The following is a 14,722-nucleotide window of genomic DNA, read 5'->3' on the forward strand; positions in this document are numbered from 1 at the left end:
ATACAAAATTATCACTACAATATACTGCCAACTCTTATTTAATCTGTATTTGAATTATTCTTTTTATGGATTATCCAAGGAAATTTTAGAATCATAGACTGGCTTCTGCCTAATATTTAGACATACATACATCTGGATTGTTTTTATCTTCAAGTAAACACATTCTCAAGGAATGCAAACAAAATCGAGCATTTGCTTAAGTAAACAATTAGGAAGATAAATTTACGCTTAGGAAATATCTTCCAAAGCAAAATATTGTTTCGTATCACCATTTCCCTCATTTTTTGCAAATAACAAAAAAACTGTATGGAAAGTACTGGTATTTGAAAGTAACAAGTTATCCTACTTATATACAGAGAAAAGACATAACTAAATTATTTCACACCCAAGCAGAGGAAACTTTGAAGGCATATAATGACATTTAGTACTAAAAGTGGTTTTCTATCTTCAAAGTGCTAAAGAAATAAGTATTCAAGACAAAACTTCAGGCTGGTCCACAAAGTTCTAACTGATCTGAAGAAATGAAATACCAAGAAAGTAGGGGACAAAAGTTAAATTTAAAGGCTCTCATTACTATGACATATTTTAACTATATTTTGCAAAGTAATGAAAGCAGTGGGTGCACACAACCTAAAGTTAGGGCCAAGTTAGTAACATATAACTCACCCATTAGCCCACATCTCTTTTCAAACTAATCTAAACATATGTGTTTCATAAAATTTCTTCCATACTCTTATGTGTTACATACACATTTCTGGATAATTGTTAACATCCATATTCCTCACATCAATTGGTGATAATGCACAGCCAATAGAAATGATCCATTTGAAAATTCTTGATATCACCATTCTTTGCAAATCAAAAGCTGGCCTCAAAAGTTTTGTTTTATTCCTATTAAATGTAGGTACATGTTCAGTAGGGCGGCTTTAGTTCATTTTTTTTTACTTTCAGAAATTGGTGTGCTTTACTTTGGCCTCTAAGATAGAAATAGTATTTTAATATTTAGTGCGACTAAATACCTCTTTTGTTAAAACTTGACCCTGAGTTTTGCGTGCTGGAATATAAACTATAAAACTGAAAACACACCCAAAAATACACTGGCTAATATTGGTGTTTCTACAATACTGTGCTGCTTCTCTCCTAATATTAACATAACATATCTGAAAGGACCTTCCCATCAGCAGTGGCGTAAAAGGAGTGGTCTGGGGGAACTACCCAAGTAAGGAAACAGGAAATTTCCCATCTAAAACTTCCTAAGAATTTATTCCAAACTATGGTGGTATTTTACTATAAAAATGCCATTTCCCCAAATCTTGAATAAAATCAATAGTCATTTTCATCCTGCAGGTTTAGTAGCTTGGGGGAAGCCCCATAATCCTTGGCTTAATAAACACAGCACTACAGTTTTAACTCTGTAGAATTCTAAATGGTATTTTGAAAATCATATAAGGGGCTTTAAGTTAGGTGTGTTTACACTCTTTAAAATTTCTAGATATTGAAAGCAGCTCTACATTTCTTAAAATATTCAATTAATATAAAATTTAACAAATGAACTAAGGCAATTTCCAGTGGTGACAAGATTCTCACAGTAGCAAATTATCTAACTTCTAGTAATTTTCCTGTAATTCCAGGATTATTTAATACAACTAAGTCTTTCAAACATTATAATGCTAAACATTGCAGTTTATCTAAATTACACAGAGGAAAAAATATATCAACATTGAAAGCTCAAAAGAAGTTACTGATAAAAAATACATGCTGTCCAATGGATCTCTAAACAGGTTTTATTTGAAGATTTTTTAAAAAATTTTCGATGTGTTTTGTTTCTAGACCAAAAACTACACTTTAAAACAAGTAAAATGTTGATGCTTTAAGTTATACTTCAAAACCTGATTTACTCGATTGTATAAATTCTGTTGTGTGGCATTAATACTTAGGATATATCCAGCTCTGAAAAGCACTGCAAGTTCTTTGTGTGAGCAACAAAAGACATTCAAAATCCTGAGTGCTATGGCAGGCTTCTTATTTGTACCCTCAGATGGCATCCTGCCCTTCAGTGGTGATGTCTTTCAATTACTGGTCCTATGTGACCAATGCCACACAAAAGGGACAGGATGTGTTTTACTATGAATTTGCTAGAAGTGGATGTAACCATTGCATTAACTGACTGTAAGCTCCAGCTGCTTATTAAAAAACCCAAACCAAACCCTTTTTACCTTTAGTAATCCTGAGGAATCTTTACATATTTATGTAATACATTGTATATTATATTTATGGCCTGTTTATACTATTTTCAAGAAGAGAATATGGTTTTAAACTATTAGTAAGTCAAAATTATTTGATAGGGCTAAATCAATTTGTCTTCTTTCCTTGGTCCTTGGATTCCTTAAATGATGGCATCATGTTCATCTCTGTAATATCAAAAGTTACAATTATTTTGTATTCCTATCAAAACTACTTACATGTTCGTATTTATAAGTAAAAAAACAATTTCAAGTTTCACAATCAAAATTGTCATTGCTCTGTGTAAAGTTTCCAAGTAAAGTATCCAGTATTCTGTAGTGGTTCAAGATTTCAACAGTAGTTAAAGTTATCAAACAGACCTGAACTCAAATCTCTGCTTCTTACCTGGCTGAAGGACTTTTCATCAGTTAGTTATTATAACTTACCTCTTTAAAAAGAAAACAACAACAAAAAAAACCCCAAACACTCAAACCCCATATATCATTTCTTGAACATTTACTGTGCCAGGTGGTGTGCTATACCTTCTATCTCATTCAATATGCAGAGGGCATTTATTTTTATTCATTATCTCATTTTTCAGAACTCAGGAGCTAAGCATGCATGTGAACTCTATCTTCAGAGTGTGAGCTTTTGACCACGCATACTACACTGCCTCATTTATATAAGCATGGGAAGGTATCCTGCTAGTCAACAGCAGAACCAGTCTCAAAACTAAATCTGTCTGGGTCTGAGGGGAGAGGGAAATGAGGAGTTTGCTCTTCAACAGGTATAAAGTTTCAGTTATGCAAGATAAATTCCAGAGATCTGCTGTACAATATTGTGCATATAGTTAATGACACTCTATTCTACACTTAAAATTTGTTAAGAGAGTAGATCTCATATTAAATGTTCTTACTATAATTTTTTTTTAAAAAAGCAACTAAATCTGTCCCAAGCCCTATCTTTTAACTATTTCGCTCCACTGACTCTTCATGTAACTCTAAGAAACAAGAAGCTAAAATTCTCATCGGTGTTTTAATCTAATAAATGAAAATCAGAAATGCACCAGATATAGATGATCTCAGTTTCTTTAGTGGGACATATATATAGTCCCTCTATATAGTCCTTATTATACAGTACAATTTTTTATAGCTTCAAAGGACTACTGGCTTTAAAATGGACTTTTGGCTGGGCATGGTGGCTTACGCCTATAATCCCTAGCACTCTGGGGAGGCTGAGGCGGGTGGATCGCTCAAAGTCAGGAGTTCGAAACCAGCCTGAGCAAGAGCGAGACCCCCATCTCTACTAAAAAATAGAAAGAAAATTAATTGGCCAACTAAAATATATAGAAAAAATTAGCCGGGCATGGTGGCGCATGCCTGTAGTCCCAGCTACTCAGAAGGCTGAGGCAGAAGGATCCCTTGAGCCCAGGAGTTTGAGGTTGCTGTGACGTAGGCTGACGCCACAGCACTCTAGCCCAGGCAACAGAGGGAGACTCTGTCTCAAAAAAAGAAAATAAAATGGACTTTTTTTTGTATGTACACTAAGAAAATCACAGGCAACTAAACACCCAACATAGTGTTTTCTCATCCCATAGATTTTTAAGGTGCATCCTAATTGCAAAGATGTTAAAATATGGGGGAAAAAAGTAAAAAGGGTGAACTTAGACTTGACTAAATACTGTATTTTCACCATCTTCTGATTCCTATATGGAAATAAGACTCCCTTTTATTGTAAAACTTCCAGTCTATGCCTCTGCCAGCACAGTTCCCATACAATATGGGGATTCTTGGATTTTGACTTCTTCCATAGGGCACATAGCATTACTGGGTCATGTACATGTGAGAAAAAAAATTTTTAGCTCATAAAGCTAAAATTATACACTTTGTAGTTACAGCAGTTTAAAATGAAAAAACAGAACATTTTTTAGTTTAACTGCCTCACTATTTAACAGCCTCAATCATATCAACAAATGTTATAATAATAAAAAATGGCATTTTAATTTACTATAATAAAAATCTGCCTACCGTTTCTTGGGTGAAATTAAATAAGAAAACAGACGATTAAATATTTCTAGAAATGTAGTGATTTTAAAAAATATTTCATGCTGGGCAAGGTAATTCATGCCTGTAATCCTAGCACTTTGGGAGGCCAAGGCAGGAGGATCGCTTGAAGTCAGGTGTTCAAGACCAGCCTGAGCAACACAGCAAGATCCTGTCTCTACAAAAAATAGAAAAAATTAGTCAGGCATAGTGGCACATGCCTCTAGTACCAGCTACTCAGGAGGCTAGGACAGGAGGATCACTGGAGCCCAGGAGTTTGAGGTTGCTGTGAGCTATGATCACGTCACTGCCCTCATGCCTGGACAATAGAGCAAGACCCTGTCTCTGAAAAAATATAAAAACTAAAAAATATTTCAAATTGTAAAGCATTTTTAAGTTAACTCTACTTAGTGTTTCCTTTATGTATTCTTTTATGTGTTTGACCTTAAAAAAGAATTAATGCTTCTGAATATGCCTTTAATCTGACAAACTACCACCTTGACATTCTTTAAGAGAGTTTGATATGAATATATGGCAACGTAACTTTCTATTTAAATATAATTAAATTTGATATAACTTTTTAATTATAATTTTTAAAAATCTATTTTTTTCTTAAATATCTTTTTTAAGTATTAGTAATATAACTTTGCTAGATCCTGTTTTCACTTATGGTATGATGTTTATTTAGAAGTTTATGTCAATGAATTGAAAATTTCAGAGCCTATGTTATTTAGTACTAGTTAATGTGCCAAGAAGTATGATTTGCTTTTATATATGTTTAATTAAATCTAGTGTCAAAACTAGAAGATTCCCTCCAATGGCTTATTTCCAATATTTCCCAAAAATGTATTCCACACAATACTAGTTCCAAGAGATAGATAATAAATACTAGCTCCTCTTGAAAAGGGAGGGGGGATTTTATTCATTCAACAAATATTTCAGTGAAAAATCTGAGAAATATTTCACTCTATTTCCTTCTGGAAATTCATAAAGCACATCAGCATATCAAAGGCTTAGAGAAGTCTCACAGTAAATAGTTATAGTTTACTTTATTCAAGCTAGCATTTCCCAAACGTTTCTGATGTAGGAACTTTGTGTAGAACACATATGTATATGACAACTGTTAACCCTCAAAGTTTGGGAAACTGGTCATCTATTATATGTTTTTTATATGCATTAACAATCAAAAGAATGAACTGGCTCTTGTAAATGTGTAATGGACACAAATGAATGTGTTTCCCAAAATACATTATGTTGAAACCCTAATCTCAATGTGATGGTATTTTGAGGTAGGGCCTTTGGGAGGTAATTAGGCCCTAAGAGTGGAGCCCTCATGAATGGGATTAGCACCCTTACAAGAAGAGGTCAGAGAGCTAGCAAGCCTTTCCTTTTTGCTACCCGAGGATACAATGAATGACAAGCTGACAGTCTGCAACCTGGAGGAAGGCCCTTACCAGAACTCAACCAGGCTGGCATCCTGATCTTGGACTCCAGCTTCCAGAAGGGTAAGAAATAAATGTTTCCTGTTTAAGATACCCAACTCTATGATAATTTGTTATACCAGCCAGAACTAAAACAACTTATAAGACTCAAAGGACAAAAACTCAAAGGACTGACTACTGGGGCAACAAAAACCTGGTAGATGATACGTCCCAAAACCATGAGACCTACAGAGCTCTATGTAGGGTAAACATGGTTTGCTGATTAGGTCTTGTTGCTTAAGCTCATCTAAAAAGACAGTTTTACCACAGATAAAATAATAAAGTATATTATTTATACTAACCACTTGTTTAAATTATCAGGAAAAATGAAGGAGGCTATCAAAGGAAATTCTCCAGTTTCTTTGTCTTAGTCATGGAAAGCAAAAACCGTATTTTACCAAGGCTGCTTAGTATCAGCAACAGAACACAAGACCTACTAGGTCCGTGGCCTGATGAGACCCTGGTATTTCCTATGATCAGTGATACAAGCAAGTGAAAGGGGTGGCTCAACTTTGGTCTCTTGTAAAATATGTTTAACACTAGTAAAATTACAAACATTGTTATAGGTACATACATCCGTTTTCATTTGCAAATAATTATAATCACAAGCTTGTACTTAAACAATTTACTGTGGGCAGAGAGGGATAATAGGGATATAACTCATAAATCTATGAATTATTCATCCCTGAGATGAACACTGGCCTGATACTTTTGTCACGATAATTAAAGATACACAGACATAATTTTTTTAAAGTCCTGGTCAATCAAAACTTACATGGTTCTATACCGAATGCCTCTTCTTGAGTAATACATTTTGCATCCAATGTAAAGAATAGATAAAACTCCCAGTGTTAATACAATACCACCAACAAAGCTCCCAGTATCAAATTTTGATCCTTTATTTTCTTTAGAATGAATAGTTGCTGTGACTAGAAAAAAAAAAAAATGAAACAGAGCTTTAGTGCTTTTTAAAAAACATTGCATTGATAATTAACTAAAACTTGCTGAATTTCTGTTTGAGAACACTGAACTGGGAATTAAGGGAAATCTAGGCATAGGAAGATTCTGTATTTATTTTTGCACACCAGAATGACCACCTAAATGCGGCACTTAACAACTACTGGCAGCATAGGAAAAATAGGTCCATTTTAATACATACCTGTTATTGATGAAGAAAGAGACGTCACCAAAGTATTGTGGGTTGTGGTCACTGTGGATGTTGACACCTGAGATGTACTTTGTGTAACATTTGTTTTGGGCGTAGACTTTAAGGTGGTAGAAGTCATATTTGTTGAGACCACCGCTGATGTTGTCGTCTTAGATGCTGCCGTGGGTTTCATAGTGCTCACGACTGAGGAAGGTGCAGTTGTTGGTTTCACAGTGCTGTTGGAATGTTTAGTTGTATTGTTGGGAAGCACATGTTGGATATTCTCTGCAATAATGTCAAGAAACATCAGAACTGGAATTATGACTTAAGCAATTAAGATTCTACTTCACTTGGACTTTCACAGTCAACACATAAAGCAAGAGGTCTAACCAATACAGCCGCATTCAAGATATTTATCCCATTAATACTTTTGCACATCATACTGCAATAAAATATCCCAAAATATGCAACAGAAAAACCATGTCTAGATTTACATAAAGTTAGGAAGTTTTGTGAAGATACGAAAAAGAAAAAACCCAGAGACTGAGTTGCTTCAGTGCAAGGGCAGTGTCTTAATCATCTCTGTGCCTTAACATATTTCGTATCATATAACAGGCTTTCAACAAATACTAGCTGAATGGATGAATAAACTAATGAACATTTTAAAAGGTTTTTAAAGTACAAGTTCTCTGCCACATCCTTCTAAGGTGCTTTGAAGACAACTGATCAGCAGCTGTATGTTTCTAACCCTCTGATAGGATGAGAGTATGAGTAAGTTGCTCTCTGCAAGGGTAAAACCAACTTCTCACAATGCATTATGAAGTAGAAAGCATCACAAAATGTGGCTAGCTGGAAATTTCATACTGGTAATAATAACTTCCTACAGTTGGAAGGATATTTCTAAAATTATTTCTGAAAGCTTTAAAAAAATCCAAAAGCCAGTTTTATGTGAGAGGATCATTAGTGATGATTTAAAATGAACAACTCAATACCTTAGCTCATACCTGAAACTGGGTTTTTCTTTTTTGGTATGAAATAATATTATATACACAAAAAGGAATAGGTATTTATCATGTCAATTCCTTCACACTCCTTAAACTCCTATTTTGTTTTTCATTTAGTAAAGGTTTCTTCTTTCTTTTTGTTGTATAAAATACACCATATAACCAAAAGCAAACCTTTCTGTGTTAACATTATTTCATATTGTATCATCATTGTAACTCCACAACTAACAGTTATAACTATGGTACTTATTAGTATACACTGTCTAGGTTCTAGGGAAACAAAACCTTTAATAAATCTTTGCCCCTTTAATATGATATAATTTATCTCTGTATTCATTTCCTCTCAAAGTTTATAGGTGTATTGGTTTCCTATGTTGCCTATTGCTATGGTTTGTCTGTCCCCACCAAAACTCATATTGAAATTTGATTCCCAATGTTGAAAGATAGGGTCTAGGTGTCTGAATCATGGGAGTGGATTCCTCAGGAATGGCCACACTGGATGAGTTCCTGCGAGGATGGATTGGTTCCCATGAGTGGGTTGTTATAAAGCCAAGATGCCCCTTGGGTTTTCTCTTCACAAATCCAATTCTCCTTTCACCTTCTCCACCATGTTGTGACACAGCATGGAAGCCCTCTCTGGAAGCCAGAGTCATGTCCTTGAACTTCCAGCCTGCAGAACCCTGAACTAAATAAAACTCTTTTCTGTATAAATTATCCAGTTTCAGATATTTTTTTATAGCAACATAAAACAAAGACACCTATACAGTCCCATCTTATTCTTTATGTCCAAATACTAAAGACAGAGAGAATTAACCCCTGGGCCTGCCCTCTCCTTTCCCCCACAATGAGAACACTACCAGTGCCCTCAAGGCTCCCTACACACCACTGCCATCATGCACCAAAAATGATTACTTCGTAGATAATCATCTAGTCTTCCACACTATTTTAGACTTATTCTTGAAAGATTCCAGTATTTACTTTTGACATAACTGTCAAAACAGGTCGGTTTTAATAGTGATGCTTATCTGCATATCAGCTTTTACCAGTGTAATTCCTGCAATACTTTCTCTCAACTTTGGATCTCTACTCTGTGGTCTCCTTCCACTAAGTATTATCTATTTTTTAAAAGGGCCAAGGGATTAATTCTTTTATGCTACATAGACAGATAAAATAATAATCCATGTAGAAGATACAAATGCTATGAACTTGAACTAATCTTTTCTTATTCAATTCTGAATATTTTCTAAAGAGATATAAATAATACATTTTAGCATTAAAACAATCACATTTTAAGCTGCTGAATGAATTCTATTGTGATGAAATTAAATACAGCAAACAACCAGCGTTTGCATCATATCTTTAGAACAGAATGATTTTTGCAGAGTGAAACAACACAATGCTGCTTTTGAATTCAACACACATACACACACACACAGGCTCCCCAGCCCCCGCTATAATTAGACATTCTTCAGAGATACTGTACAAAGTCACATGAGCAAAAATGGGAAGCTGTAATAGGTTAGTTCTCCACTAAGTCAATCCAAATGTGCTGAAGAAACAATGAAGCTAAAAATTTCTACAAATCAGGAAAACAAGCAAAAGAAGTTTTGTATTAAACTGTGCCTCCTGATGTCTAAATGTGCAATGCAAGCAAGATGCTCTCTTTAAGGTTAGAACTCATATCCAATGACCAACTCCCTTGTTCTGTAATATAAGTAAACAGTCATTTGTTTTCCTCTGCAAATGATACCATCCCAAGTCTGGTCTTCTTCCTTCTCCCTTAACTGTTGGGAGAGGCAAAGTCAAGACCAGCATAGGAAATAGACCATCCAGCAGGACTTGCAAAGGATGAACCCCTATCTGACTCTATCCTTCTTAGCCACTCAGTCTCCTTCTGCCTCTGACACGCTGAGGTTGAAGGTCTGGAGAGCAGATGCTGTGAAGGGGTGTGAGTACACAGTGTGTCTACTAGCACTTCTGTCTGTGGCGGAAAAGAGGAGAATGCTACCCTTCCACTTCACACCAACCTAGAAAGGCTTCAAAGAACTACCTGAAAAGCTGGATAAGTACCTCCTGGACTTATATGAACACAGAAACTAGGATCTGACTTAAGCCTGAAAAGCAAGCCTAAAGGTGAGACACTGTGGCTAAGCTCTATCTACCCATTAGCTCAGTTTAAAAGGCCACACTGGGAGTAGCCTCTGTCTCCTTAACAGCAATGGTTCTCCTTTCCCATGAACCAAACCAGACCCCATGGAAGACAGTTGGCAGGGTATTGCCTTTTTAAAAAAGATAGCTTCCCGAGACAGCATGGTCTGGGGGGGTGGGGATAACCAGCGGAGGGGTGGAGCGCAAGAGCAAGGGCCAGCCGCAGGAGGCCCACTGGGAGGCTTGGCAGGTGACCCCCAGGAACCTGCCAATGAGAGCCACACATCTGCCATCCAGAGGGCACCTGTGCCAAGTGAAAGCATCCCGGCCATCAAGCAAATGGCTTACGCCTCTAGGCCTGATTCTGCGAGGGTCACAAACAGCAGATGTGAAGGGCAGAAGAGGCAGAACAAGGAGGGAAGCCGATAACATCCACTTTCCCACCACAGGCTTCTAAGCCTGACACAGGTTTGGGCTGGCAGAGGGGAGAAATTCCACTTGCAAATCATACTGTTGAGTTTCATTATTTGGGTATTATCCTGGACAGGAGCTACACCCTCTAAACAGAACATGTTCAATAAACTGGACATTCTACCTGTAACACCAGCTAGTGTAGGCGGGAGGGCACAGCCCCCAGGCAGAGGGTATATGTGACACACAGTTGTCCATGCTCAGGGGTAAGGGTTGAATTGTGCCCCTCAAATTCTTATGCTGAAGTCCTAACCCCTAATCCCTCAGAAGGTGACCTTATTTGGAGATAGGGTCTTTATAGAGGTCATATTAAGTTAAAGTCCATCATTAGGGTCAGCCCTAATCCATTACAGCTGGTGTCCTTATAAAAGGAAAATGTGGAGACAGACAGACTGACACACACACGGAGAACATCCTGTAAAGATGAAGGCAGAGATCACAGTGATGTTGCCACAAGCCAAGGGCTGCCAAAAAACCACCAGAAGGTAGGTGAGTGGCACGGAACAGATTCTCTCTCTCGTGGCTCTCAGAAAGAACCAACCCTGCTATCACCTTCATCTCTCACTCTAGCCTCCGGAACCATGAGAAGTAAAATTCTGCTGTTTAAGCCATCTAGTTTCTGGTACTTTGTTATGGCAGCCCTAGCAAATTGTTATACCCAGCTTTAAAGTTTTTTTTTTTTTTCATTTATAACAAAATACACCTCTGTGCAATTGTATAATTGGCATTAGTGGCCGTAATGAGCTGGTTTCTTTTATAGATCTTTGGAACTAATCACTATGTATGAATTAAGTCAGTAAATACTTGTCGAACCACTCTCAAAACTTACTTAAATGAAACCTGAGATCTTCCATAGATTTCAATCAGAGACATAAGATCTTGACTTCTTGATCTTAACTTCTGGTTTCAACTAACACAACTACGGGACAAATGAAGTGAGGGGCTGTAATAACAGTCTCCATGCAATTTCCTTCCCCGCAGCTGCAGTGTTTGGCCCACAATGAAAGACAACGGACAAACAACGCACACATGGATACGAGTGATGTTTTGACACTGCTCTAAAAAATATTCATGTAGTCCAATCAGTTCTCCATTCCTGTTTTTTAGTAAAACCATTCCTCCAGCCTAATTTTCCTGTGATGGAATTAAAGCTTCTATTTACTGAGCTCTTCACCAAGCCTGGTGATGTTTTCCAAGCACAGTGGGTCCCAGCTCCAAGCCCTGGATCAGCTCAGCCATTTACTTGCTGGGGTACGTTAGACAAGTTACTTAATCTCTGAGATTCACTATCCTTCCTCATCTATAAATCAGTTTGGGAGAGTTAAATGAGATGAGCACACAGCACAGTGGTATGGTAGAGGTGCTTAATGAATTTTCTTTTTTAACTATTAGTTTCAACAAACGTTAACTCCCCTTCAGAGCTCCAAAGCCGTAAAGTTCCCGGTGGGAGGCTGGGGAACAGGCACCGTCAGAGCTCCCGTTTCCCTTGGTGATCATAACTACCATCTGCACAACATCCTGTCGAAGAGGATGCTACTGTGGTATTTTCAGTTTATCAATACAAATAACCAAAAAGAACAAAGTGATGCCCAGGCCTTTCTCTGGTAACACCAGCCATCTATCTTATTGCAACAAGGTCAAGGATGTTACGAAGGAGTCTGTTTTCTCTAACAAAAATAAAAGTACTCATCACAATTTGGATTTATTCCAACTATCTCTACAGAACTCCACTGTGTTGAAATAACTTTCCTTATTTCCATAACCTTGAGTACCAAAGTATCTACATGCCATTTTTTTCCTTTAACCTAAATATTTCAAAGTTAGGGGTGACGATCTGTTTTCCTCAGAGTATCACACACGTAAACCAGAGTTGAAAATATACATCCAAGTTTTTAAAATCTCAGTTATTTTTAAATGGGACAGTAGTAGTTTTGCGTTTCCTATTATAGTTGTCAAAAATAGTGAACTATATAAGACATGGACCATACATTTCTGGTGCCACAGAATTATTTTGAGGGGTCTGTGATTCTAAGCATGGTCTGCAGCTTGACTGAACTAGTAACTACTCTTGGGTGGGGTTTCTGGGAATTTTTTTAAAACATGAAAACTGTAAGGACCTCTTTCCAACAGAACAGTATGTTACAAACTTACTCCATTAACTAAATACCAATGCAATTCCAGAAACATTCATTATTTAGAAAGCAGAGGCCTTTCGCCTTTCCTCATTGTGCATAGTCATTCTAAAAATTCTTCTGAATTCAAATTACCTAGGGATCAAAAATCTACAGAACTGAAAGTCTAGATAAAAAAAAAAAATCTATCTTAAAAAAATCTAAACAAAACTCGATTTGAAAAAAGAATCCAAGAGAAAACTGGGCTTTTTGTAAGAGTCTCACCATTATTCAGAAATGCCCATTTTTTGAAAACCAAATTATTTTATGAATTCCTAAATTTACAAATTTGAAAACTAAAACTTCAAGAGGGAAAAACAACCGTGTAAGTGTGATCACAGAAAATAACAATTATGGAGTCTTTAAGTTACAGTATCTCTGCAGTAAATTTATTAGCACATTTTCGTTAAACTATCATTCATTCTACTTAAATCTTCTAGTAATATAAAAACGGTATTTGTTTACTCTGGCAAGAACTGAAAGATGCAAGTCAAAGCAATCATCTGCCTTAAGGACAATGTGAACTAACAACTGTGAGATGCAGTCCAGGTCTAAGGAAATTCGGTCTGAAGGGAGATCCTGTTCCGTCTCACAGTGTATGGAAAGAAGCTGACCAGGGAGAGTCAGCAAAACAGCTGGCTGCTCAGGGCAGTCAGACTGCCAAGAGATGGGCAGGTTTGGCTGGATGACATGTGGTCCCCGACCCCCAGGCTGCAGACCAGCACCCGTCTGTGGCTTGTTAGAACAGCGGGAGGTGAGTGGCAGGCAAGCGAAGCTTCATCTGTATTTATAGGCGCTCCCCATCGCTCTTACCACTGCATAAGCTTCGCCTCCCGTCAGTGGCGTTAGATTCTCATAGGAGCATGGACCCTACTGTAGACTGTGCAAGTGAGGGATCTAGGTTGTGTGTTCCTTATGAGAATCTAATGCCTGAGGATCTGAGGTGGAGCTGAGGTGGTGATGCTAGCACCGGGGAGCGGCTGCAAATACAGATTGTCATTAGCAGAGAGGTTTGACTGCACAGTAAATGTAATGTGCTTGAATCATTCCAAAACCATCCCCACCCCCCATCCTAGTCCGTGGAAAAATTGTCTTCTATGAAACTGGCCCCTAGTGCCAAAAAGGCTGGGGACCACTGGTGTAGACAACATCCAGGCTTCTTTATGCTTTTTGCCATAGGTACTGCCCATTCTATTCTATTCCCAAGACTCAATCCACAATAAGTAACCCCTGCTAATTACAAAACAGGTATGAATCAGAGTCACAGGGCATCAGGAAAGACTGATTATCTTCCTCTGCTCCTGCTCAAACCTTCCAAGCCTAGACAGTTCCTGGCATCCTCACTTTTCACAGAACAGAACTCACTTTATCTGCTACTCCTCCTGGACACACTCCAGTTAGGCTGGCAGCTCACTCCTCCACTGTCTTTCCAAACATCTCTTTAGTACCTACTCAGAGCCAAGAACTATGCTGCTTGCACAGAAAAGATGCAATCCTTACCTGCCAGTGTCAGGTGGATTGTGAGGTGGGCACCTTGCCTTGGTGCTGCCTTGAGCAACTGCCCCACCTGGGAAGGAGGACAAGTGCACCCACCCCTTGGTGCTGCCCCACCCTTGATCCTGCCCTGAGCAACTGCCACACCTGGTTGAGAAGATGGAATGCACACCAATCTGCAAAAGAATGCAGGTCCACCCCAGCCTGCAGGCCAGGCAGCCTGGGCACAACAGGATTTGGAAAACGACCTACAGTAACCTAAGGCTAATTATCATGTCCTTAACTGTCCATCAGAGCGGTTCAGTGGTGACATTCGAACCACAAGGAGGGCCCAAGGCAGACATTATAAAACAAGACCCCAGACCATAACAAGAGCATTTTTGTTATGACAAGGGGCCCTTTTGTTGTCTGCGGCGAAGGTGTCTTGCTTGATAAACCTGCTCCCTTAATAAACTTCGCTTCACGCTTGCCTTGCTTTTGGTGTGTCTGGTCATTTTTTGGCCAAGAGCACACCAGGAAATGAGAGCAAGATTGCCTACTC

The 14,722-nt window shown here is 38.0% G+C and overlaps 1 protein-coding gene across 1 annotated transcript in view; it reads right to left on the reverse strand.

Annotated features, from left to right (window-relative positions):
• Window positions 1-1,244: 1,244 nt before the first annotated feature.
• The window catches only part of TMEM123 (transmembrane protein 123), a 51,981-nt gene continuing 38,503 nt past the window's right edge, over window positions 1,245-14,722 (reverse strand). The window contains exons 5-7 of the mRNA XM_076001411.1: window positions 6,906-7,178; window positions 6,522-6,675; window positions 1,245-2,411 (exon numbers count right to left, since the gene is read on the reverse strand). Of these exons, the coding sequence (XP_075857526.1) occupies window positions 2,387-2,411; window positions 6,522-6,675; window positions 6,906-7,178 (452 nt within the window). The 3' untranslated portion in view covers window positions 1,245-2,386. The remainder of the gene's footprint in view (window positions 2,412-6,521; window positions 6,676-6,905; window positions 7,179-14,722) is intronic.

The sequence above is a fragment of the Microcebus murinus genome, chromosome 4, assembly GCF_040939455.1.
Source record: "Microcebus murinus isolate Inina chromosome 4, M.murinus_Inina_mat1.0, whole genome shotgun sequence".
Lineage (NCBI taxonomy): Eukaryota > Metazoa > Chordata > Mammalia > Primates > Cheirogaleidae > Microcebus > Microcebus murinus.